This window comes from Macaca nemestrina, chromosome 3, assembly GCF_043159975.1.
Source record: "Macaca nemestrina isolate mMacNem1 chromosome 3, mMacNem.hap1, whole genome shotgun sequence".
NCBI classification, from domain to species: domain Eukaryota; kingdom Metazoa; phylum Chordata; class Mammalia; order Primates; family Cercopithecidae; genus Macaca; species Macaca nemestrina.
Window position 1 is genome coordinate 1,988,608 of NC_092127.1, and position 25,252 is coordinate 2,013,859.

Genomic DNA, 25,252 nt, shown 5'->3' on the forward strand with positions numbered 1-25,252 from the left:
TCTCAGGAAGGTTCAGGAAGGCTTCCTGCCGGAGGCAGAGTGAGGGAATGAGACTCAGAAGGACCGGATTTGGGGCAGTATGGTTTGAGGCTGCCTTGTCCAGCCAGCCCAAGGCTAAATCATCCCGAAAGCCGCGGGGGGAGTTCCCACAAGGGAGTGCTCTGAACCGTTCCAGGACGGGGTCGATGGGGGTTCCAAAGAAAGAAGCCGTCAGCAGCGGGGTGCTCAGTTCAGAGCGGTTGTGAGGGGAGCTTACCGAGGCACAGCGATCCTCGGAGAGAAAGGGGTGCTCTGCATGGACACAGGGAGGGGAACAACACACACTGGGGCCTGTATGTGGGGCAGGGGAGGGAGAGCATCAGGATAAATAGCAAATCCATGCAGGGGTTCAATACCTAAGTGACGGGTTGATGGGTTCAGCAAACCACCGTGGCACATGTTTACCTATGTAACAAACCAGCGTGTCCTCACATGCATTCCAGAACTTAAAATAAAATTAAATTACATTTTTAAAAAGTGTTTATATAATAACCAGAAAAGAAAAAAAAAAGAGAGAGATAGAGACTGGGTACCATGGCTCAGTCCCAGCACTTTGGGAGGCTGAGGTGGGCGGATCTCCTGAGGTCAGGAGTTCAAGACCAGCCTGGCCAATGTGGTGAAACCCCATCTCTACTAAAAACACAAAAATTAGCTGGGCACGTTAGCGCGTGCCTGTAATCCCAGCTACTCAGAAGGCTGAGGCACGATAATTGCTTGAACCCGGGAGGCAGAGGCTGCAGTGAGCCGGGACCGTGCCACTGCACTTCAGCCTGGGTGACAGAGTAAGACTCTGTCTCAAAAAAAGAAAAAGGTGTTCTACCTGGGTGTGTCTGCAGTGGGGGGTTCAGGGATTATGGAGTGTGAGGGTTTCAGAAATTTGGTTGGGGGCCAGGGCCAGTTTCTTTTCGTGTTTTGGGCGACAACCTGGAGACCTTTGTGAGTGTCTGGGGAAGGTTCAAGACTCCGGTTTGGGCCCGGTTTGGGTTTGGGTGTGCTGGGAGAAGCCTGCACCTGGCTGGGTCACAGAGTGGTCAAGGCACTCTGCGATTTTTGGTCGGGACACAGAAAGAAAGTGAAGTAGGGGAGAAAGGTTACTGGGGGACCCCACAGAGGCCATTGCAAAACTGGGGAGGTAGAGTTTCCATAAGGACAGAACCAGGACCCCCAGGCAGAAGTGGGAGGAATAGAAGGCAAAATTCCGACCTCAGATTCAGGTTCTCGGTCAGAACGGTGAGGAATCCGGGCAGTGTCTAAAAATGCAAACAGAATCATGCTAGTGTAGACGTCCAAGCCCGGTGAGGAGCGATTCATAGTTAGCACTGTTGGGTGCTTACACCTTAAATTAAGTGATGCTCCAAGTACAAGTGTTATGTCATTTCATGCATACAACAGCCCTATACAGCCCTATAAAGCCCCGCACAGGCCTGCACGGCCCTGTACAGCCTCGCACAGCCCCGCACAGCCCCGCACAGCCCGGTATAGCCTCGCACAGCCCCGCACAGCCCCGTACAGCCCTATACAGCCTCGTACAGCCCTGTACAGCCCTATACAGCCTTGTATGGCCCTATACAGCCCTAATACAGCCTCGCACAGCCCTGTACAGCCCTATACAGCCCTGTGAAACAGGTATTATTTCCATTTTCTTTTTCTTTTTTTTTTGAGAGAGGATATCACTCTGTCACGCAGGCCAGAATGTGATGGCACAATCACAGCTCACTGTAGCCTCGACCTCCCAGGCTTAAGTGATCCTCCCACCTCAGCCTCCTGAGTAACTGGGACCACAGGTGTGCCTCCACGCCTGTCTCATTCTTTTTCTTTTTCTCTTTGGTAATAATATTATTTGGGATCTCACTATGTTGCCCAGGCTGGTCTTAAACAGGGCGCAAGCGATCCTCCTGCCTGGGCCTCCCAAAGTGCTGAGATTACAATGCGCCAGCCCAGATATTATTTTCAAACACGTTTTCCTGATGAGGGAACTGAGGCACAGGGAGACAAGGCGGTACAGTTAGTAAGTGGCAGAGTGGTGGAGCCTAGATTTGAACGCAGGAGACCCGGCTTTACTACCTTTAGTGCTTCGTCTTTGCATCTGGCTGACCCAGAGGCAGACGCACCGTGGAGCTAGAGAAACTTCAGTTTCAGGCTCTTATTTATTTGAGACTCTCTAAGACCTTGGGCCTAATTTTATCACTTGTAATTTTTAAATTATTTTTCTTTTATTTTTTTTTTGAGACAGAGTCTCGCTCTGTCACCAGGCTGGAGTGCAGTGGCGCAATCTTGGCTCACTGCAACCTCCGCCTCTCAGGTTCAAGTGATTCTCCTGCCTCAACCTCCCAAATAGCAGAAATTACAGGCACCTGCCACCACAGCCGGCTAATTTTTGTATTTTTAGTAGAGACAGGGTTTCAGTATGTTGGCCAGGATGGTCTCAATCTCTTGACCTCGTGATCCACCCACCTCAGCCTCCCAAAGTGCTGGGATTACAGGCATGAGCCACTGTGCCTGGCCTTCTTTTTTTTTTTTTTTTTTTTTTTTTTTAAGACAGTTTTGCTTTTGTTGCCCAGGCTGGAGTGCAATAGTGCAATCTCAGCTCACTACAACCTCCGCCTCCTGGGTTCAAGTGATTCTCCTGCCTCAGCCTCCTGAGTAGCTGGGATTACAGGCATGCATCACCACACCTGGCTCATTTTTGTATTTTTAGTAGAGATGGGGTTTCTCCATGTTGGTCAGGCTGGTCTTGAACTCCTGACCTCAGGTGATCCACCCGCCTCAGGCTCCCAAAGTGCTAGGATTACGGGTGTGAGCCGCTGTGCCCAGCTTAAATTATTTTTCTTAAAGAGGCCTCAAAAAACCTTGCACCATTCTGTGAGCTGTCAATAAGAAAGTTGCAACAGCATATCTCAGGCAACTGTGCAACAGTGCAACTATGGGTAACTTTCTCTCTCTGTCTCTCTCTCTGTGTGTGTTTTTCTTTCTTTTTCTTTCTTTTTTTTGCAAACAAACTGTTTATTTGCAGATATAAAACAAGACCCCAGCCGGGTGTGATGGCTCACACCTGTAATCCCAGCACTTGGGGAGGCCGAGGCGGGCGGATCACTTGAGGTCAGGGGTTCAGGACCAGCCTGGCCAACATGGTGAAACCCCATCTCTACTAAAAATACAAAAAAAAAAAATAAGGTAGCCGGGCATGGTGGCATGCACCTCTAATCCCAGTTACTCGGGAGGCTGAGGCAGGAGGATCACTTGAGCCCGGGAGGCAGAAGTTGCAGTGAGCCGAGATCACGCCATTGCACTCCAGCCTGGGCAGCAGAGCGAGACTCTGCCTCAAAAACAAACAAACAAAAAACAAAGACCCCAATGGGTGGCAAGGGCATTCCAGGCTCACCTGCAGCAATGCCTCCCTGGCCAGAAAGGGCCTGTAGGACCAGAAATGTCAACCCTCCCGATCCCCAACACTCATTTGTCCCCAGTCAAAAACAACTGCGACTCTAGCAGAAGGGTTACCCCAGTTAAAACCTACTCAACCAAGAAGAATGTGACAAACCAATAGAGATGCCAATGAGAAATCAGTGGCTATCAGGCATGGAGCTCGCAGCTAGCCACTCCCACCCCGGTGACAGGTCACCCTGGAAAACCTGCCCCTGGAGGGTTTCCGAGTGTGACTTCCCGTCCTCTCCCTGGGGAGGTCCCACTCTTGAAAGAAGATAAAACCCTAAAACCTCAGAACCTAAAAAACACACTCAAGTCCCCAGAATTCCAAAGTCAGCTAACCCCACCTCACCCCATCCTACCCCTGCCCAGAGCATTTTGCTGAAATGAATCCACCCCTGCCCATCTAGCAGGAGCCCCTCCTCAGGAGTGAGTAGGTCACGTCCTCAGACACTCACCGTCCTCCTCCTGGGTCGTTCACTCGGACTTGCAGGTAGAAAGGTGAGCCACAACCGACACTCCTAGCCAGACAGTAAAGTTTCTATTGGAACCCACCCAGATCGTGGCCTTGGTGAAGGAGACATGAGCTCAGCTCCTTGTATAGACGCTTTGTGAAGCCAGGATAGTGGGTGTTGGCCGCACAAGCCATCACATGGGAGACCCGCAGCAGGCCCGGGGAGGTCTCACAGGACTCCATGTATGTATGCAATATAAAAACGTAGACAGGCCGAGTGTGGTGCCTCATGCCTGTAATCCCAGCACTCTGGGAGGCCGAGGTGGGCGGATCACGAGGTCAGAAGATCGAGACCATCCTGGCTAACACGGTGAAACCCCATCTCTACTGAAAATACAAAAAATTAGCCAGGCGTGGTGGCGGCGCCTGTAGTCCCAGCTACTTGAGGCTGAGGTAGGAGAATCGCTTGACCCTGGGAGGCGGAGCTTGCAGTGAGCCGAGATCACGCCACTGCACTCCAGCCTGGGGGACAGAGCGAGACTCCGTCTCAAAAAAAAAAAAAAAGGTTACAAGGAGAGGATGCCGTGCTTTCCAGCCTTGTTCACGTCATGGCACACATCTGACATGTTTTTTGCAAGGCAGACAGGAGTGCTCACACAGCTGGTGGTCACCTTCCTGAGCCCCACCGAATGGCTGAGGTCCACATCTCAGGACACTTTAATCTACGTGGAACACTAACCGAGGCACAGTGACGGTAAAGCTTCTGTTGGAACCCGCCCAGATCGTGGCCTTGGTGAAGGAGACATGATCCGCGCTCAGCTCCTTGTACAGACGCTTTATGAAGCCAGGATAGCGGGTGTTGGCCCCACAAGCCATCACGTGGGAGACCCGCAGCAGGCCCGGGGGGGTCTCACAGGACTCCATGCGTGTATGCAATATAAAAACGTAGACAGGCCGGGCGACATCAGCCCATTCTTCCACACACAGGACGTGAAGCGCACGCACTCATAACATTTAGCAAAGTTCACACCATGTCCTAGGAGCTCAGGGCAAAGGTGTGAGAGTCCCAGGACGGAAGGATGAAAACAAGACTTCCTCTTTAAAATAGTTACGCGTTCATTTTAAATGTATTTTTAAGACAGGGTGTCGCTCTGTTGCCCACGCTGGAGGACAATGGCACCATCATGGCTCACCGCAGCCTCCAGCTCTGGGCTCAAGTGATCCTCCCGTCTCAGCTTCCCGAGTAGCTGGGCCTGCAGGCACCTGCCGCCACGCCTGGCTAATTTGTTTTCATTTTTATTTTTGGTGGAAGCAGAGTCTTGCTGTGTTGCTCAGGCTGGTCTCAAATTTTTGGCCTCAAGGGATCCTCCCACTTCAGCCTCCCAAAGTGCTGGGATCACAGCATGTGTCACCAGGCCCAACCTAGTTGTATGTATTTCCTATGTATTATATCAGTTGAGTTTTTAAACGTTGGGGAACAGAATGCTCAGCATGCAGGCTCAGAAGGACTGCACAGCCGTAAGAAAACAATGTGTGGAGGTTTTCTTTTACTACAACTGAACTTTTATTAATATTTTCCCTCTAAAATAGTAACACCAAGCTTGGAAACGTTTCAAAGATGTTGGTGCCTGTGTGTTCTCTCTTCCCCACGAGTCCAGTGTCTTTCTGTCTCCTTTCTGAAGAACACAAAATAGAGCCTCTGGGGGAGACGGGAGAGCTAACAGAAGTCATCCTGCCCCACACATTGTTGTGATTTGTGCTCATGTAATTGTCACAGGGACCAGGTCTTCCCCACACTGTTGAGAAGAGGCAACTAAGTCTCTGAGAGTTGAAATAACTTGTGAACGTTAAAACCGTCACTTTGTGGCAAAGTCAAGCATTCAAGCCCAGGCTGTCTAGTTTCATTTCTTTATCTTTTTTTTTTTTTTCCTGTGAGACAGAGTCTGGCTCCCTCAGCCCAGGTTGGCGTGTTGCAGTCACAGCTCACTGCAGCCTTGACCTCCTGGGCTCAAGTACTCTTCCCACCTCAGCCTCCAGAGTAACTGGATGCCCCGGTGTGTGCCACCACGCCCGGCTAATTTTTCAGTTTTTAGTTTTTTTGTTTTTGTGTTTGTGTTTTGAGACAGAGTCTCACTCTGTCACCCAAGCTGGAGTGCAGTGGGGCAATCTCGGCTCACTGAAACCTCTGCCTCCCAGGTTCCAGCTATTCTCCTGCCTCAGGCTGCTGAGTAGCTGGGATCACAGATGCACACCACCACGCCCAGCTAATTTTTTGTATTTTTAGTAGAGACGGGATTTCGCCATTTTGGTCAGACTGGTCTCAAACTCCTGACCTCTGGTGATCTGCCCACCTCAGCCTCCCAAAGTATTGGGATTACAGGCGTGAACCACAGTGCCCAGCCCTCAGTTTTTTGTAGAAATAAGTTCTCACTATGTTGCCAAGGCTGGTCTCAAACTCCTGGGTTCAAGCGATCCTCCCACCTCAGCCTCCCAAAGTGCTGGGATTAGAGGTGCGAGTCACCGCCCAGCCTCAGTGTCTAGTTTCAAAGTCTAAGCACTACTCCAATCCTTCCCAGCGTAGTTTCTTGGGGAATAAACACAATGCTCTGGCGAGACCGGAAGGCAGGGCACACGTGGCCTTTCGCTGGTCTGGAACTAGTGTGTCTGTCCCTTCGGTGTGGGGGTGTGAGGGAAGCCTCTGGGACTCCTTGCAGTGCAGGTAGAATGAAGGGAGGGGACAACCAACACACACACAGGACAGGACGCACAGGGAGCCTTCCTGCCTGCTGGAGACGCACTTGGGGAAGAATCAGAGAGACATCCAGGGGCTTCTGTGCACTGTGTTCACCACAGTGGGAGGTATAATAGTGACCAACAGAAAATCTGAATGCTACACCATGGTGAAATGATTACATAAATTAGGGACAGTCATATAATGAAGTGCTACTCCCATTAAAAATCATATTTTCTGCCTGGCACAGTGGCTCACGCCTGTAATCCCAGCACTTTGGGAGGCCAAGGCGGGTGGATCATGAGGTCAGGAGTTCAAGACCAGCCTCGCCAACATAGTGAAACCCCATCTCTACTAAAAATACACAAATTAGCCGAGTGTGGTGGCACTTGCCTGTAAACCCAGCTACAAGGGAGGCTGAGGCAGGAGAATCACTTGAACCCAGGAGGTGGAGGTTGCAGTGAGCCAAGACCATGCCATTGTACTTCAGCCTGGGTGACAGAGTAGGACTCCATCTCAAAAAAAAAAAAAAAAAATCAGCCCATGTGTGGTGGCTCATACCTGTAATCCCAGCACTTTGGGAGGCCGAAGTGGGTGGATCACCTGAGGTCAGGAGTTCGAGACAAGCCTGACCAGTATGGTGAAACCCCATCTCTATTGAAAAAAAAAAAAATTAGCCAGGCATGGCGGTGGGCGCCTGTAGTCCCAGCTACTGGGGAGGCTGAGAGAGGAGAATTGTTTGAACCTGGGAGGTAGAGGTTGCAGTGAGCCGAGATCGCGCCACTGCACTCCAGCCTGGGGGACAGAGCGAGACTCCACCTCAAAAAAAAAAAAAAAAATCATAGTTTCTAAGACAGTTAAATTCAATGCATGCTCCTATATTATTCCTGGTCACTGGAAGACTGAAAAACAACTATAAAGAACATTACAAGGACAAGTGACAAATTTTTATATGAAGTGTTTATTAGGTGATATCATTGTGTCCTTTATTGGATGTAGATTTTTGGATAAGATAAATGTAATGTAATAAAATGTGCTAATTCATAGAAGACACATGCTTATACATTTAGGAATATAAAAATTCATATTTTCTTTTTTTTTTTTTTTTTTGAGACGGAGTCTCGCTCTGTCGCCCGGGCTGGAGTGCAGTGGCCGGATCTCAGCTCACTGCAAGCTCTGCCTCCCGGGTTTACGCCATTCTCCTGCCTCAGCCTCCTGAGTAGCTGGGACTACAGGCGCCCGCCACCTCGCCCGGCTAGTTTTTTGTATTTTTAGTAGAGACGGGGTTTCACCATGTTAGCCAGGATGGTCTCGATCTCCTGACCTTGTGATCCGCCTGTCTCGGCCTCCCAAAGTGCTGGGATTACAGGCTTGAGCCACCGCGCCCGGCCAAAAATTCATATTTTCAAGAACTATCTAATGATTGAAGGAAGTTCACTATGTAATATTATGGTAACTTTTTTTTCATTTTGCTAAAAGCATACATACGTTAAAAAACAAAGGATTAGAAAGATATACACAAAAATATTAGCACTGGTTATCTGCATGTTGTAAAATTACATGCAATTTTTATTTTAACCTTTGCACATTGCAGCATGTTCTCATTTTCCTGTGGTGATGTATTAGGTCTCATCCTTCCAAGGTACACGCCAGGGATAAATCCAAGAATACGGAAGGCTGGACTGGCCACATTCTTCAGTTAACTCAGTGTAAGAGGGCCTTGTAAAGTGATCTAAGGTCAGATAAGGTACCGATACTCTCTAAGCGTGATAGGGAGATTGTGGTGGGGCAGGGGGAGGTACACCAGGAAGCTGGGAATAATCAGAGCAAAAAAGTAGATAAAGATCTTATCTGAAGTTGTTTTGGATATCAGATTTCAGCATAAGAGATTGGCAATATTTTATTTTTAAAGTGCTCCAGGGGGAAGAAAATTTAAAAATGAAGCAAATTGCAGTCAGATGCGGAAGATTCCTCCTGATGTCCTTCCTCCCTCTTCTAGCTGATTTTGAAGAGGTAGAGAAGCAAATTCCACTTGGAATAGCTATGTCCTGGGGAAATGGACCACTCAGGAAAGGGGGGAAGACAGGGATTTGGAGAGGAATTAACAAGGGAGGATGAGGGAACAGCTTAAGGAATGGTGGCAGGTTCTGTGGGGACACCCTCATATTCAGGGAATGTCGTTATCACAAGTTGAAAGGCCGAAGCAGCGAGACCCCGCCCTGAGCAGTGCAAGGGATGAGTGTCTACACGAGGGAACACGCCTCCCAGGGTCCACTCTCACTCCCCTTCCCACTCCCACTCTCACTCCCCTTCTCACCCCCACTCTCACTCCCCTTCACCCCCACTCTCACTCTTCTTCTCACCCCCACTCTCACTCCCCTTCATCCCTACTCTCACTGCCCATCTCACCCCCACTCTCACTCCCCTTCACCCCCACTCTCACTCCCCTTCACCCCCACTCTCACTCCCCTTCTCACCCCCACTCTCACTCCCCTTCCCACCCCCACTCTCACTCTTCTTCTCACCCCCACTCTCACTCCCCTTCACCCCCACTCTCACTCCCCTTCCCACCCCCACTCTCACTCCCCTTCCCACCCCCACTCTCACTCCCCTTCACCCCCACTCTCACTCCCCTTCTCACCTCCACTCTCACTCCCCTTCCCACCCCCACTCTCACTCCCCTTCCCACCCCCACTCTCACTCCCCTTCTCACCCCCACTCTCACTCCCCTTCTCACCCCCACTCTCACTCCCCTTCCCACCCCCACTCTCACTCTTCTTCTCACCCCCACTCTCACTCCCCTTCACCCCCACTCTCACTCCCCTTCCCACCCCCATTCTCACTCCCCTTCCCACCCCCACTCTCACTCCCCTTCACCCCCACTCTCACTCCCCTTCTCACCTCCACTCTCACTCCCCTTCCCACCCCCACTCTCACTCCCCTTCCCACCCCCCCTCTCACTCCCCTTCTCACCCCCACTCTCACTCCCCTTCTCACCCCCACTCTCACTCCCCTTCACCCCCACTCTCACTCCCCTTCACCCCCACTCTCACTCCCCTTCACCCCCACTCTCACTCTCCTTCCCACCCCCACTCTCACTGCCCATCTCACCCCCACTCTCACTCCCCTTCACCCCCACTCTCACTCCCCTTCACCCCCACTCTCACTCCCCTTCTCACCCCCACTCTCACTCTTCTTCTCACCCCCACTCTCACTCCCCTTCCCACCCCCACTCTCACTCCCCTTCCCACCCCCACTCTCACTCCCCTTCACCCCCACTCTCACTCCCCTTCCCACCCCCACTCTCACTCCCCTTCACCCCCACTCTCACTCCCCTTCTCACCTCCACTCTCACTCCCCTTCTCACCCCCACTCTCACTCCCCTTCCCACCCCCACTCTCACTCCCCTTCACCCCCACTCTCACTCCCCTTCCCACCCCCACTCTCACTCCCCTTCACCCCCACTCTCACTCCCCTTCACCCCCACTCTCACTCCCCTTCATCCCTACTCTCACTCCCCTTCATCCCTACTCTCACTGCCCATCTCACCCCCACTCTCACTCCCCTTCTCACCCCCACTCTCACTCCCCTTCACCCCCATTCTCACTCCCCAAAGTAAATGTAAATTACTTTTGTACTTTTTAATTTACTTAGTCCTTCCACAAAATTGGGATTTTCGGTAATCAAGGAAAGATATATTCCAAATGTTTGCAGTTTGCTGTTTATAATTTTGTTTCTTAGCTTTTGAGGTGAGAAATCAAGATATGAAATCTCTATAATAAAATAAGTGGAGCCCAGGTGTGGTGGCTCACATCTATAATCCCAGCACTTGGGAGACCGAGGCGGGCGGATCACTTGAGGTCAGGAATTCAAGACCAGCCTGGCCAACATGGCAAAACCCCATCTCTACTAAAAATATAAAAATTTGCTGGGCATGGTGGCAGGCGTCTATAGGGATTAACCTACTCAGGAGGCCGAGGCAGGAGAATCACTTGAACCCTGGGTGGAGGAGGCTGCAGTGAGCCGAGATTGCACCACTTCACTCCAGCCTGGGCAACAGAGCAAAATTCCATCTCAAAAAATAATAATTTTAAAAAATAAATAAGGCCGGGCGTGGTGCTCATGCCTGTAATCCCAACACTTTGGGAGGCCGAGGCAGGCGGTCAGGAGATCAAGATCACCCTGGCCAACATGGTGAAACCCCGTCTCTACTAAAAATAGAAAAATTAGCTGGGCATGGTGGCGAGTGCCGGTAATCCCAGCTACTTGGGAGGCTGAGGCAGGAGAATTGCTTGAACCCCGGAGGCCGAGGTTGCAGTGAGCCGAGATCGCTCCATTGCACTCCAGCCTGGGTGACAGAGCGAGACTCCATCTTAAAACAAACAAACAAACAACACACACCTGCAGGGATAGATCACTGAAGACAGTGAGCCTAGTGCAGACCACCAGCCGAAAGAGCTCCCCTCAGCCGCCACCCCTTCCTAACAAACCCTGACTTTCCTCTTTTTTTCTTTTTGAGATGGAGTTTCGCTCTTGTTGCCCAGGCTGGAGTGCAATGGAATGATCTCTGCTCACTGCAACATCTGTCTCCCAGGTTCAGGCGATTCTGCTGCCTCAGCCTCCCGAGTAGCTGGTATTACAGGCATGCGCCACCACGCCCGGCTAATTTTTGTATTTTTAGTAGAGATGGGGTTTCTCCACATTGGTCAGGCTGGTCTCAAACTCCCGACCTCAGGTGATCCACCCGCCTCAGCCTCCCAAAGTGCTGGGATGACAGGCATGAGCCCCCGCGCCCGGCCTGCCCTGACGTTTTGAGGTAAGAGGAGGGTAGGCTCTTTGGCCTTCCAGAGATTGAAAGCCTTCAATCGCAGAACATCGCAAAAGCCCAGAAAAGAACCTTATATACAGTGCGGTATAGTCGCTTGGCGTCCCCTGCCGTGATACATTTACTGAATAGAGACTTTACTCTGACCTTTTAACATATTAACGGAAGGTTCCAGCCTCTTGTGATTATGGAAACGTGAATGGTATGACGATATTCACACAAATCTTTGCAGTGTTCTGAATTATACTTATGTATATAAGTATATATAAGCCTTCCTGAGCACAAACACTGCAGGCTCGTGGGATGGGAAAGAAAATGGCTTTTGGGAGAAGGATGAGGCCTGAGCCCTTTCACCCGCCCTGGAAGGATGTGCCCGTGCCTCAGTTTCCCAGATGGATTTGAGTTGCCCCAGCCTGCAGAGCTCTGCACGGAGGACAAAGACACATTCGAACAGCACAGTTTTTCAGAGTCAAATAATTAAATACACTTGAAAAAGTGACATCTATTTATAAAGTCCGGCCTATGGCAGTAGGATTCATGGTAACAGGGTCTCAGTATTTGAGTGACCAGCACATACATGGGGTAGCCTAGAGAATTCATTTAGTTAACGACACAGAATATGATCAGCTCTCTTCTGTTGGGGTTGAAGTCGATCGTGTAATTTGGCTGCTCATAGTGGGATCAAGTTAATGGAAACTCTTGGGGGTGGGGTGGGGGTAGGGGAGTTTATTTCAGATCACCTGACATTAATACTGTCGATGCCTTCATCATCTTAATAGTTACGTCTTGGTCTCAGACATCGCCCGCTGTGAAGGCTCAGGGCACGCCCCTCAGACGTGGCTGTTGAGTGAGCAGATGGTGAGAGGGTCTGTGTTTGTCCCCTCATTTGGGAGGCAGGGGGAAAAGATTGGCCTGAGAGCCTCTTGGAAAGAAGCCGGCGGGAAGCTGTAGATGAGGGACTCATCCGTCCCGTTGTAGAATGCTATATGTCCAGACTCATAGTCCAGGAAGACACCAACCTTACACACAGGCTCTCTGACGTGCTGACCCTTCAGAGGGGACGAGACCCAGAGGCTGTAATCGTCTCCGATTTTTAAACCGATCAGTGAGAACAGGTCCCCGGGCGGCTTGGGGAGGTTCCCCTTTCGGCTCACCGAGTCCTTGCAGATGCCCACTTCCCACTCCGTCTTGTTTCCCACCTCCACCTCCCAGTAGTGTCTCCCACTGGTGAAGATCTGAGCGCCCAGCACGGTCGCAGACTGGTCAAATCTTTCCGGGTTGTCGGGTAGCTGCTGTCTGCTTCCCCCGTATTTCACACTCTTCAGATCCTCGGACAGCACGAGATAGGCATTGGCTGTGGCTGGGTCCAGCGTTATCTCTGCTGCAAGAGGAGGAAGGAAGAAATTTCCCTTGGGCATGCTTGAAAAACCTCTTACATATGTGAGATTTACATTGAATTCTTAGTATTTAGTCCTGGTTTTTTAAATCTAATTTAGGGCCGAGTGCAGTGGCTCACGCCTGTAATGCTGCACTTTGGAAGGATGAGCGGGGCAGATCACAAGATCGGGAGTTCGAGACCAGCCTGGCCAACATGGTGAAACCCTATCTCTACTAAAAATACAAAACATACCCAGGCATGGTAGCGTGTGCCTGTAATCCCAGCTACTCAGGAGGCTGAGGCATGAGAATTGCTTGAACCCAGGAGGTGGAGGCTGCAGTGAGCCAAGATTACATCACTGCACTCCAACCTGGGTGACAGAGCAAAACTCAGCCTCAAAAAAAAAAAAAAAAAAAAGTATTTGGTTTAGAACAAAATTTCTGAGTTCCTCTTTCACTGTTCCACAACACATATCATGAAGCTCCAAATGGAGAGAGAGAAGAGCCTCGTGGAGAAGGAGCTTTGATCTGCCTGGCGGGGGAGGAGAATCCCAGTGAGTGGCATGGACGTTGCTCTGTTTACAGGACATCTTTAGAGCTCTGAACTGTGTATCCACACAGGGATACCCTTGGTTGTTTGCATTCATATTAGCCATGGTAGGTTCTGGTTCTTCAATTTGGGTGGGAGAGAAAATAGCACTTACCTTTGGCTGAACTTCTAATGTGCCCAACATTTTCTATATATTATCTCATTTAATCACTGCAAGCATTCTTTTCTATCGTTTTTACAAAACGGAAAACAGGTTCACGAAGGTTAGGAAACTTCACCAAGATTACACAGTCACTGAGTGTTCGAATCACAATCCCTAACCAGCTTTTTTCATTACGTCATGACAAGTGCAGCTTCCTGTGAGTTCAGTGCAGCACCCGGGGACCACCTGATGAAGCACACATACACTGTGAACCGACAGTCACATATGGGGCCTCCTTTTTTTTTTTTTTTTCTGAGACACAGTTTCACTCTTGTTGCTCAGGTCGGAGTGCAGTGGTGCGATTTTGACTCACTGCAACCTCCACCTCCCAGATTTAAGCGATTCTCCTGCCTCAGCCTCCCAAGTAGCTGGGATTACAAGTGTCCGCCACCACGCCCGGCTAGTTTTTTGTATTTTTAGTAGAGATGGGGTTTCATCATCCTGGCCAGGCTGGTCTCAAACTCCCGACCTCGGGTGACCCACCCGCCTCAGCCTCCCAAAGTGCTGGGGTTACAGGCGTGGGCCACTGTGCCTGGTCGAGGACTCCAACTTTCACTCACTGTCCAGACACGATCAGGTACCCAATCATTCCTTTTTTTCCTTTTTTTTTTGAGATGGAGATTCTCTCTTGTTGCCCAGGCTGGAGTGCAGTGGTGCAATCTTGGCTCACTGCAACCTCTGCCTCCTGGATTCAAGTGATTCTCCTGCCTCGGACTCCCGAGTAGCTGGGATTACAGACGCCCACCATCACACAAACCTAATTTTTTTTGTATTTTTAGTAGAGACGGGGTTTCGCCATGTTGGCCAGGCTGGTCTCGAACTCCTGGCCTCAAGCGATCCGCCCTCCTTGGCCTCCCAAAGTGCTGGGATTACAAGCGTGAGCCACCGCGCCCGGCCCCACTCATACCATTTCATGCTTTTATGTATATACCAGATCCCAACATAACTAATTATCTGTGTGATTAATGCCTGTCTCCTCAATTTCATTGAAAATTCTACAAAAGCAAAGGCAAAATCTGCCTTATTTATCATTGTAAGTAAGCGCACAGCCCAACAGCACAGTGCTGAGCCCATGGCAGGGGTTTTTTCAACACTCTGGAGTTCAAAGCTCATTAGACCTTCCTCTGAGGGTCAGATTGTCCCCAAGATAAAAGCTGAGAACTAATCCTGACCTCTCTGGGTGTTAGCCAGACTAAACATCTGGAGCATTCTACAAGGACAGTTCGTCGAATGCGCCCTCGCTGGAATTGTAGAATTTAAGTCAGCTTTTATCCTAACGGGAACAGAGCTAGAAACGCAGACACCCCTGCATGAGAGGGTGTGTCTGCATGTGCAAGGTGGGGATGGAAACAACAATGACAAAACCAACAAAGAAAGGACCAGGATTGGCCGGGCGTGGTGGCTCAAGCCTGTAATCCCAGCACTTTGGGAGGCCGAGGCAGGCGGATCATGAGGTCAGGAGATGGAGACCAGCCTGGCTACCATGGTGAAACCCCGTCTCTACTAAAAATACAAAAAACTAGCCGAGCGAGGTGGCGGCGCCTGTAGTCCCAGCTACTCGGGAGGCCGAGGCAGGAGAATGGCGGGAACCCGGGGGCGGAGCTTGCAGTGAGTGGAGATGGGGCCACCGCACTCCAGCCTGGGCGACAAAGTGAGACTCCATCTCAGAAAAAAAAAAAACAAAAAGGGAAGGACCGGACTTCTTACACAGAAAAAGAAGCCAGATAAAGCCTGAGTCAAGTCTCACTGCTTCTCTCTGCCCACGCTCAGAGACGGTCTGTGGCCCCAGCCCTCCCTGATGTTCCTTGCTGGCCCAGATTCCTTAACCAGGAGCCTAGTGTCAGACAGTGAATGACACTGGCAGAACGTCTGCTGAAGTTAATTCTACGAGTCCCGGAGGGGTAACACATCAGGCTGACTTACTGCTGAATTTTCTTAGCATTTCCTTCATTCCCGTGATGCGGCACAGACTCAGCTCTGTGGTGGTGGCCTCTGGACACTGAAGCAAGAGTGGCTCGCTCCTGCAAGACAGCAGACAAGTTCACTCCTCAGCACAGACCGCGTGACCTGCTCCAGCTGGAGAGGCCACCTCATTTCTCCCCCAGCAACAGCGCAGACCTCCGCTCCCCACTCCAAACCGGCCATCAGCACCCCTTCCCCACAGCTTGCATAACTGAACACAGAATGAAAGCCTACCTTTCCAGGGCTCCTCTCACTTCCTAAGGGTAAAAAGAAAGAAGTTAGCACTGTGCGCTCCGATCATAACACAGACGAAATTCATGTTGCATGCAGTCCTTGCACAGCTCACAGAATCTGCTTCCCATGAGGCACGCCACGAGTGGGAGCACACAGAGCAGAGAAAAGGGGAGTGCCGTGGTGAACGCAGGATGTTCCTCACAATGACTAGAGAATACTCGGTCCTTTTCTTTTTCTCATGTCATCACTTTGTCCAGGGAACCCGTTCCACAAACAAGCCAACTTGCTGGTCTCATTGACCATCCAGTGAGAGACAGAGATAACAAAGGAAAATGGGCTGGTGACAACTGAGGCTAACCAAGCCTGTGTCGGGTCGGGCTGGTGTGTTTGGAAGGCCCTCAATTAACTAGTAGCATTCTGTGGAACCAGTCTACAAACAGACCTGAAGCTGGGGTTGGATCACGTGGCTTATGTTTAAGAAAGTCCATGGCCGGGCGCGGTGGCTCATGCCTGTCATCCCAGCACTTTGGGAGGCCCAGGTGGGTGGATCACAAGGTCAAGAGATCGAGACCATCCTGGCCAACATTGTGAAACCCCGTCTCTACCAAAAATACAAAAATTAGCCGGGCGTGGTGGCGCACGCCTGTAATCCCAGTCACTCAGGAGGCTGAGGCAGGAGACTCGCTTGAACCCAGGAGGCATAGGGTTCAGTGAGCCAAGACTGCACCACTGCACTCCAGCCTAGGTGACAGTGTGAGACTCTGTCTCAGAAACAAACAAACAAAAAAGAAGGTCCTGAAGAATGCAGTAGCCTAGAAAGACAGTAGACCAAAGGAGGTGAGAAATAGGAGCCCCCTGCGCGGAAGAGTGGGGCTCTCCCATCTATTAACTATCAGGCGGGCAGATCGCCCGAGTACCACAGGTGTGAATAATTAAATCAGTGCTGCTGTTAACCCATCCTGTAGATGACAGTCATCTAGACCTAGAGTTCATATCATAATGGTACTTATCTTCATCAGGTCTTTGTGAAGATTAAATTTAATCTGCCCAGCACATAGTAAATACACATTAATAAACTAGAAAAAAAATTAACAAAGCTGAGGTTGCACAGAGGCAAGTACAGAAGAAATTGAAGCCACCGTCAGGCTTGTTTGGGATAAGCATTCCTCTGGATTTTTTTTTTTTTTTCTCTCTCTCTTCTATAAGGCTTTATTGACATAACAGAATGTCAATTCTTCAGGAAAACTACTTTTGGACCAGAACTTAGTTTTTAAGATGAATAAAGAAAACATTATTTCCTATGGCTTGAAGTGCTATGAGTTACTATAACTTTTCCCATGACTCTTGTGAATGTTACCCTCACCTCAAGAGATTCTAAAGCCGAGCTTTGACTGGAGGACTCCATCTGTCCGATCATTTTGCTCAGGCCTCTGATTTGCTGGGTCAATTTGATCTCGTTGTTCCTCAGTTTCCTCATGTTCTCTCTCTCTTCCTGTTCTAGTAGCTGGAGTTGCAGCTGCTCCTCTTCCTTCAGGAACTGGTGCATTTTCATGTATTCTGACACAACAACCTGTTTGCAAGTCTTTGTTTCTTCCTGCCAAAACACACACACACACACACACACGAGATAAAGTTAGTAAGAGAAATGCACCTATCTGTAGATGTTTAATCCTTACAAGTCCTAGAGATTCTTTTTCTTTCTTTTTTTTGAGACAGAGTCTCGCTCTGTCCCCCAGGCTGCAGTGCAGCGGCACAATCTCGGTTCACTGCAAGCTCCGCCTCCTGGGTTCCCGCCATTCTCCTGCCTCAGGCTCCCAAGCACCTGGGACTACAGGTGCCCACCACCAGGCCCGGCTATTTTTTGTATTTTTAGTAAAGACAAGGTTTCACCATGTTGGCCAGGATTTTCTCAGTGTCTTGACCTGGTGACCCACTGTCCTTGGCCTCCCAAAGTGCTGGGATTACAGATGTGAGCCACCGCGCCCGGCCAAGTCCCAGAGTTTCATGGCAGCAGTTCCTGAAACCCAACATATAACACATATATTCTACTGATGCACTCCGTCTAGAGGCTGATGCTTTCAGAGGTATGTGCACTGTAGACACAATAGTGAACAAAACCCAAATCTCCATTCCCAGGAGGTTGTCGTTCTAGTGGAGAAAATCGAAAACGAGTAAGAAGTATGACAGGTAGTGATCAGGACTAGGATACAAATAAAACAAAATTAAGAAAAATTATGAAAAATGCGTTTTCATTTATTCAGTAAATATTTATTCAGTGAAAATAGGTGTCAGATAACCATAAAGGAATAGAAATATATACGGCAAACATTCTCACTGAAGAATTCGAAGTCTATGGCCAAGCACGGTGGCTGGCGCCTGGAATCCCAGCACTTTGGGAGACCGAGACACGTGGATCACCTGAGGTCAGGAGTTCGAGATCAGCCTGACTAACATGGTAAAAACCTATCTCTACGAACATGCAAAGCTAGCTGGGCGTGGTGGCGCACGCCTGTCATCCCAGCTACTTGGAAGGCTAAGGCAGGAGAATCGCTTGAACCTGGGAGGTGGCGGTTGCAGTGAGCCCGGATCGCACCACTGCACTCCAGCCTGGGCGACAGTGAAACTCCATCTCCAAAAAAAAAAAAAAAAAAAAAATGAATTCAAATGCTTTGACTGCCGCAGAGCTCAAATCCACGTCTGTGACCAACCTTGAGGACTTATCAGGTCTCATCTAAACCACTATTTTGCTTTTATATCTCTTTCTCTTTATTTCTTTTTAATTTGCATTTTTCCCTCAATGCTTTTGAGATATTTGTTTTTTAAATTACTTTCCGTCTTCTGTTATGTGTCTGTAAGTATCACTTATGTTTTAAATAATTCTATGAGAGCCATCATAGAGGAGCCCACGGCACTGTCTAGCTACACAAAGGAGTCTGCCCAGAGCGGGGGAGCTGGAGCTGAGCCTTGAGATTCCAACGAAGACAGTCAGAAGGCGGCAGTCCAGTGTAAGGAAACCGCATATCTTAGGGGTGAGACTGGAAACATGTGTCTTTTTTTTTCCTGAAATTTCACTAAATTTCCCTTTAGTCCCCCTCATGGGGTCACATACAAGCACACAAAAGTCAGACAGACACTGACCTGGCACAGTTTCACTCTCTCCTTCTCGTGGGTTAGTACAGCCTGAGCTTCCTTTCTCCTTATACACAAAAGATTCAGGATTTCCTGAAGTTTCTCCTGCAATAGAAACAAACCCTTTGTGGCAAATGAGCAGAGTACCGGGTCCTGAAGCGGCTTTGAAGACCGGTAACAGCACAGTACTAGGCCTCTGAAACAAAGGGCAGGCCGGGCGCGGTGGCTCACGCCCGTAACCACAGCACTTTGGGAGGCCGAGGCAGGCAGATCACTTGAGGTCAGTAGTTCAAGGCCAGCCTGGCCAACATGGTGAAACCCCATCTCTATTAAAAATACAAAAAATTAGCCAGGCATGGCGGCGGGCGCCTGTAGTCCCAGCTACTTGGGAGGCCGAGACAGGAGAATCGCTTGAACCCAGGAGGCGGAGGTTGCAGTGAGCCGAGATCACGCCACTTCTCGCCAGCCTGGGCGACAGAGCAAGACTCCATCTCAAAAAAAAAAAAGACAGAAAGAAAATAAAAGAAAAGGGGGGTGTAAGCGGGACTCACACTGGTTTGTGATGTGGTGCTCAGATGGGCACTCCTGACTGTCCCCCATAGAGGACGTTAGGAAAGCTAACGGGGGGAGCCTGTGATGAGTCCTGGGGTTCACGCTGAGCAGCTGTCTTACCCTGTGATGCTCCTCAGCCTCGCTGGAGAGGTGCACTCTGTTTACACCATGGCTCTGGACTGCGAAGACGCTTCCACCCTGCTCGTCATCGGAGAGCGCCTTGGCAGCAGCGGGCATCCTCCCGTAGCTGCTCTGCTCATCCTCGCTCTGCAGCACCTGGGACCGGAGCTGCCTGGCGATGCTGGCCAGCCTCCCCAGACGCTCGTTCGGCTGGAAATGCGGGCCCTCCAAGGTCCTCCAGCACTCAGGACAAGATAAAGGTGTGTTATGTTCCTCCCAGCTCCGGAGGAGACACACCAGACAAAAGCTGTGCCCACACTCGGTGGTCACTGGGCTGCTAAAATAGTCCAAGCAGATGAAACAGGTGAGTTCTTCCCTGAGATTCTCCATCAAATCTGCTGTAGACATTTTCTCGAGGCTGGACATGGGGCAAGGTCACACCTCTGTTCTGGGATTAGCAAAGCCCTCCCTACAGTCCCACAGTTTTGAGTAACACGTGGGTGACCTGTTGCTATGTTGTTATTACAAGAAACCCTTACCTCTTCTGTGCCTGATTTCACCAACTGACATCCACTGTCCAACACAAAGCCAATTATGACTTAATGTGGAACTCCTGTGCACTGGGCTCCTCACCAGCCCCAAACTTTGAGACTCATCTCTGTGCAAAGCACACATGCTAGAGGCTGAGGGCTCTGGCTTCTAACAGGATTACCATTTCGAGAATTGGTTATCGTCCATAAACAGCACTGTGGAACCATGTGAACATGTGGGTTTGGGGCTGGAAGTCTGGGTGATTTGGTGTAAACCAGTAAAGAGACTTGAGTTTTGATGATCTCTAATAATATCTGAATTGGAAATTTGGTCCAAATCTTTTGGGAAACTCCGCTAATAAAACCTAGTTTTGAACTGAAAGAAGAAAACTGTAATACATCGTCCTTTTCTCATTAGCGCTTTGTTCTGCTTGACCAAAGCTTAAGCTTTCTGGTCCTTTATTGGGTACTGTGTACTTTTATTTAATTTTATTCATCCCAACAAAATGAGAACTCTTCCACTGGAGTAGTCCTTGCTGTTAGAAGCACCACGGATGGCCAGAGCTGTGTTTATTATTCTTCGCTGCAGACCCTAGTCCTCACCCACCTGCCACCATGGAAAGCATCTAAAATGACATTGTAATTGGAAGTTGCCTCAAGAGGCTATCCCACTATGGAGCAGATGGAAAGAATTACACTTTAGTATGAATGTAATTTTGCTCACTTATTTTCACCCATTGAAAATTTCCAGACTAGGCCCTTTCAAATCCCTGATTCTCTATCAGTTCTTACTGGACAGAAATGAAGTGTGCAGACTTTTTTTTAAACATATGAAAAAATAAATACCTAGTGTAGAGAATGTGCACAGTGAACACCGAGATTGGGGCCAAATGCCACAGATTCACTGTGTCCCCTGCTCGGGAGTCAGCTCCCGTCCTGACCCGCCTTCCGCTCACTGCACGCCGGGAAGTGGCGCCTCAAAAGCTGTTCCTCAAACGCTAGAGCGTTTGACCCCCCCACTCACCCATCACGCCGTGTTTCTGTTTCCATCCCTCACTCTCCAGCTTGGCAACCTTCCGTGGGTCGGGTCCATTACTCAGGTTGTTCCATTCATTGGTTTCTGACTGTCAAGGCTCCGACGGCCGCTTCTCTTCCACTTACCTCCAAGAGGATGTTAGATGTTTTCTTACCTTGAACTTTGGGAAAAAGGAGTTTTTGGCTGAGAATGTTTTTTCCTCACCTTCCTTTCTCCGCGTCAAAACTCACCTTTCTGAAATCATTAATTCAAAATGTTTAAATCCTATATACATCCTTCGTAAAGCATACGTGAATTATTAGGATGAGAATTTAAACTATTAAAAACAAAAACAGAGCGAAAGTTACACTACTGTAAAGAGGAAGAGAGGTGGCATCAGGGTGGTGTCGCGAAACCTCTACCGAGATAGCTTCCAGGATACTGACTTGTCACAGCTTCAGAATATTGCTATGAGTTAGTCTTAAGTAAGGCTTGCAAAAAAAAAAAAAAAAAGTTGGCCGGGCGTGGTGGCTCACGTCTGTAATCCCAGCACTTTGGGAGGCCGAGGTGGGTGGATCACTCGAGGTCAGGAGTTCAAGACCAGCCTGGCCAACATGGTGAAACTCCGTATCTACTAGAAATATGAAAATTAGGCCGGGTGCTATGGCTCATGCCTGTAATCCCAGCACTTTGGGAGGCCGAGGCAGGCAGATCACTTGAGGTCAGTAGTTCAAGACCAGCCTGGCCAACATGGAGAAACCCTGTCTCTACTAAAAATACAAAACTGGCCAGGCGTGGTGGCGCATGCCTGTAATCCCAGCTAGTCAGGAGGCTGAGACAGAAGAATTGCTTGAACCCAGGAGGTGGAGGTTGGGGTGAGGCAAGATTGCACCATTGCACTCCAGCCTGGGCGACAAAAGCGAAACTCTGTCTCAAAAAAAACAATTAAAAATTAAAATTACCGGGCGTGGTGTCGCACACCTGTAATCCCAGCTACTTGGGAGGCTGAGGCAAGAGAATCACTTGAACCCAAGAGGTGGAGGTTGCAGTGAGCCAAGATCCCGCCACTGCACTCCAGCTTGGGAGAGAGAGAGAAAGACTCCATCTCAAAGAAGAAAAAAAAAAAAAAGTCTACAATAACACTAACTACCACCACTAGAAAAAGAGTTTATGAACTAGCCAGCACCTCCATTCCGTGTGTTATTCCAACACAACCCCAGGAGGAGTCTTTACTATTTACCGAAATCGTTAGAATAAGCCTCACAATGCAGTTACAGCACATCACAGAGCCAGTATTCCAATTTGGAATAGGGAGGCTGGCATAGTCTGTCTTCAAGTCATACCGATCTGATCCCTCCCGCTTCCCTCTTCTGGATAAATTGTTTTATTTTATAAGCATCGTAACACAATGACCGTGTGCTATTCATTGGTGACTACAAGAACTCTTTGCACACGGCTCGATTTTTCTTTAAATGAGTTACAAATGAATAGAGGAACTACGTTATTATGGAATCATAGTCTTATATTTAGCTGGAAGTCAAGAGATCTTATAGTCCAACTACCTTCCACAGATGCTGAAGAAAACCGAGGCTCGAATAAATTGAATTCGTCCCCTGATACTTACTTACTACATAGGCCAGATTAGGACAGGAAACTGGAGCGCCTCCCTCCCAGTCTTTCTATTTTGTCAACACACTATACTGCGTCTCACTGATTGACTGGTGAGTGGGTGAAAATTTCCAGTTTTCTCGATAAAATGAACATTGCCCAATTGCTGTCAGAAGGGAGTCAGACAGCTGTCACGATGGAGTGATGGTGCGACAGGTATCTGAAATCACTGGCCACATTCACTCTTGGGAAGGCAGACTTCCTTACCGTCTTTCTAAATATATTACCTGGGCTTAATTCATGGATGAAATGCATTCACAGAACAGACCAGCCTTCCCAAAATATATGACCCAGTCGCACTACCAGACACAGCTTCGGAGATCAACAACTCAAGTAGTTTCTTCTCTGGCTTTTCTCTCCTGAGAGGGTGACGCTAGGGGGACCCCAAGAGGGTCACAGTCACAACTATCAACTATCACCCAGATGCCATCAGGATTGGTACATGCAGAAAACAAGGAAATTTATAGATATAGTTAGTAAGGGCTTATTTGTTGATGCGGCAGTGGACTAGATGGGAGCTTATTTGAAAAATACATTGCTTGAAAGCCTGGTTTTAAAAATAAAGTTAACCGGGCCCAGTGGCTTACGCCAGTAATCCCAGCGCTTTGGAAGGCCGAGGCAGGTGGATCACCTGAGGTCAGGAATTCAAGACCAGCCTGGCCAACACAGTGAAACCTCGTCTCTACAAAAATAGCCGGGTGTGATGGCGGGTGCCTGTAATCTCAGCTACTCGGGGCTGAGGCACGAGAATCACTTGAACCCAGGAGACAAAGCCAGCAGCGAGACATGATCACCGGGGCACTCCAGCCTGGGCACTGAGCGAGATTTCAAACAAAAAAAAACTATAGTTGACCCTTGAGCAATGCAGGGGTTACAGGTGCTGACCCCTCGCACATCAAAAATTATCTTTACCTTTCCCAGAACATAACTACTAATAGTCTACTGTTGACCAAAAGCCTTATCAATAACAGAAACAGTCAATTAATATATTTTTGTGTTACATGTATTATTTTATTCTTATCAAATAAGCTAGAGAAAAGAAAATGTTATTACGAGAAAATCTATTCACTAAGTGGAAGTGGATCATCATAAAAGTCTTCACCCTTGCCGTGACCATGTTGAGGAGGCTGCGGAGGAGGGGGTGAGGGGGTGAGGGCGGGAGGGCTGGCCTTGCTGTCTCAGGGGTGGCAGAGGCCAGGCAGGTAGAGGAGGTGGAAGGCTGGGCAGGAGAAGCAGGCGTTCCTGGTATAACTTTTATTGAGAAAAATCCATGTATAAGTGTCCATGTTGAGGAGTTCAGACCCACGTTGTTCAAAGGTCATCTGTACATCTGTCATTTCATACCAGTCTGGAAAAGACAGGTTACTCAGCACAGCTCAAGGAAAGTCGGGGAGTCATCTGGAGAAATACTTTCAGTTGATCTCTATCTCGCAACTTGCACCAAAGTATATTCCAGGTAGATACATACAGGATACGTGTGTGTGTATGTTGGGGGGGAGGGGGCGTGTCTATTTTTTCCCCTCTAAATATGAATTTCTACTCATATTATTATTTCCTTTCTTATTGCTTTTTTCACCTTATTTATTTATATATTTCTAGGAAAGAGAATTCGCAACAGGTGTCAAACACATACTCTGAAATTAGGGAGAGGACTGCCATGAATGTATACTTAAAATAATAGCTTTTTTTTTTTTTTGAGACAGAACGTGTTTTTTTTTTTTTTTTTTTGAGATGGAGTCTCGCTCTGTCACCCGGGCTAGAGTGCAGTGGCGTGATCTCGGCTCACTGCAACCTTCACCTTCCAGGTTCAAGGGATTCTCCTGCCTCAGCCTCCCAAGTAGCTGGGACTACAGGCGCGTGCCACCGCACCCGGCTAATTCTTTATTTTTAGTAGAGACGGGGTTTCACCGTCTTGGCCAGGCTGGTCATGAACTCCTGACCTCAGGTGATCCGTCCTGAGGGACCAGGCATGGTGACTCATGCCGTAATCTCAGCACTTTGGAAGGTCAAGGTAGGAGGATTGCTTGAGGACAGGAATTCAAGACCAGCCTGGGCAGCACAGCCAGACCCTGTCTCTACAAAAAAATTTCTTTTTAAATTATCCAGGTGTAGTGGTCCATGCTTGTGGTCCTGAGTCCAGCCGAGGTGTTAGGATCATTGGAGCCCAAGATGTCAAGGCTGCAGTGAGCTGTGATGGTGCCACTGCAATCCAGCCTGGGCAACAGAGTAAGACTCTATCTCAAAACAATTAAAAAACAAATAGTGGAGATCAGGAAACAATTAAATGTCCATTGAGGAATGAATGGATAAAGAAAATGAGATCTATACGTACCATGGAATAGTAGTCAGCCTTGAAAAGGAAGGCCTGTCATACGCTACAGCATGGATGGACCTTAAGGACATTATACTATAAGCCAAGCACGGAGAACAAATACCGC

At 49.0% G+C, this 25,252-nt stretch overlaps 1 protein-coding gene across 2 annotated transcripts; it reads right to left on the bottom strand.

The window, feature by feature from the left end:
• Positions 1 to 11,966: 11,966 nt before the first annotated feature.
• Positions 11,967 to 22,384, bottom strand: LOC105466533 (tripartite motif family like 1). 2 transcript variants are annotated; one of them, XM_071092713.1, is made up of 8 exons: positions 22,333 to 22,384; positions 21,156 to 21,327; positions 19,602 to 19,938; positions 18,939 to 19,034; positions 17,164 to 17,394; positions 15,801 to 15,823; positions 15,528 to 15,625; positions 11,967 to 12,856 (listed from the first exon to the last, which is right to left on the bottom strand). In XM_071092713.1, exons 2-8 carry the CDS (start codon positions 21,179 to 21,181, stop codon positions 12,306 to 12,308), a joined length of 1,362 nt encoding a protein of 453 aa, XP_070948814.1. In that variant the 5' UTR covers positions 21,182 to 21,327; positions 22,333 to 22,384; the 3' UTR covers positions 11,967 to 12,305. The 2 variants fall into 2 exon arrangements, with proteins under 2 accessions (XP_070948814.1, XP_070948813.1); XM_071092712.1 differs by having other exon boundaries at positions 19,602 to 20,019.
• Between the last annotated feature and the right edge of the window lie 2,868 nt (positions 22,385 to 25,252).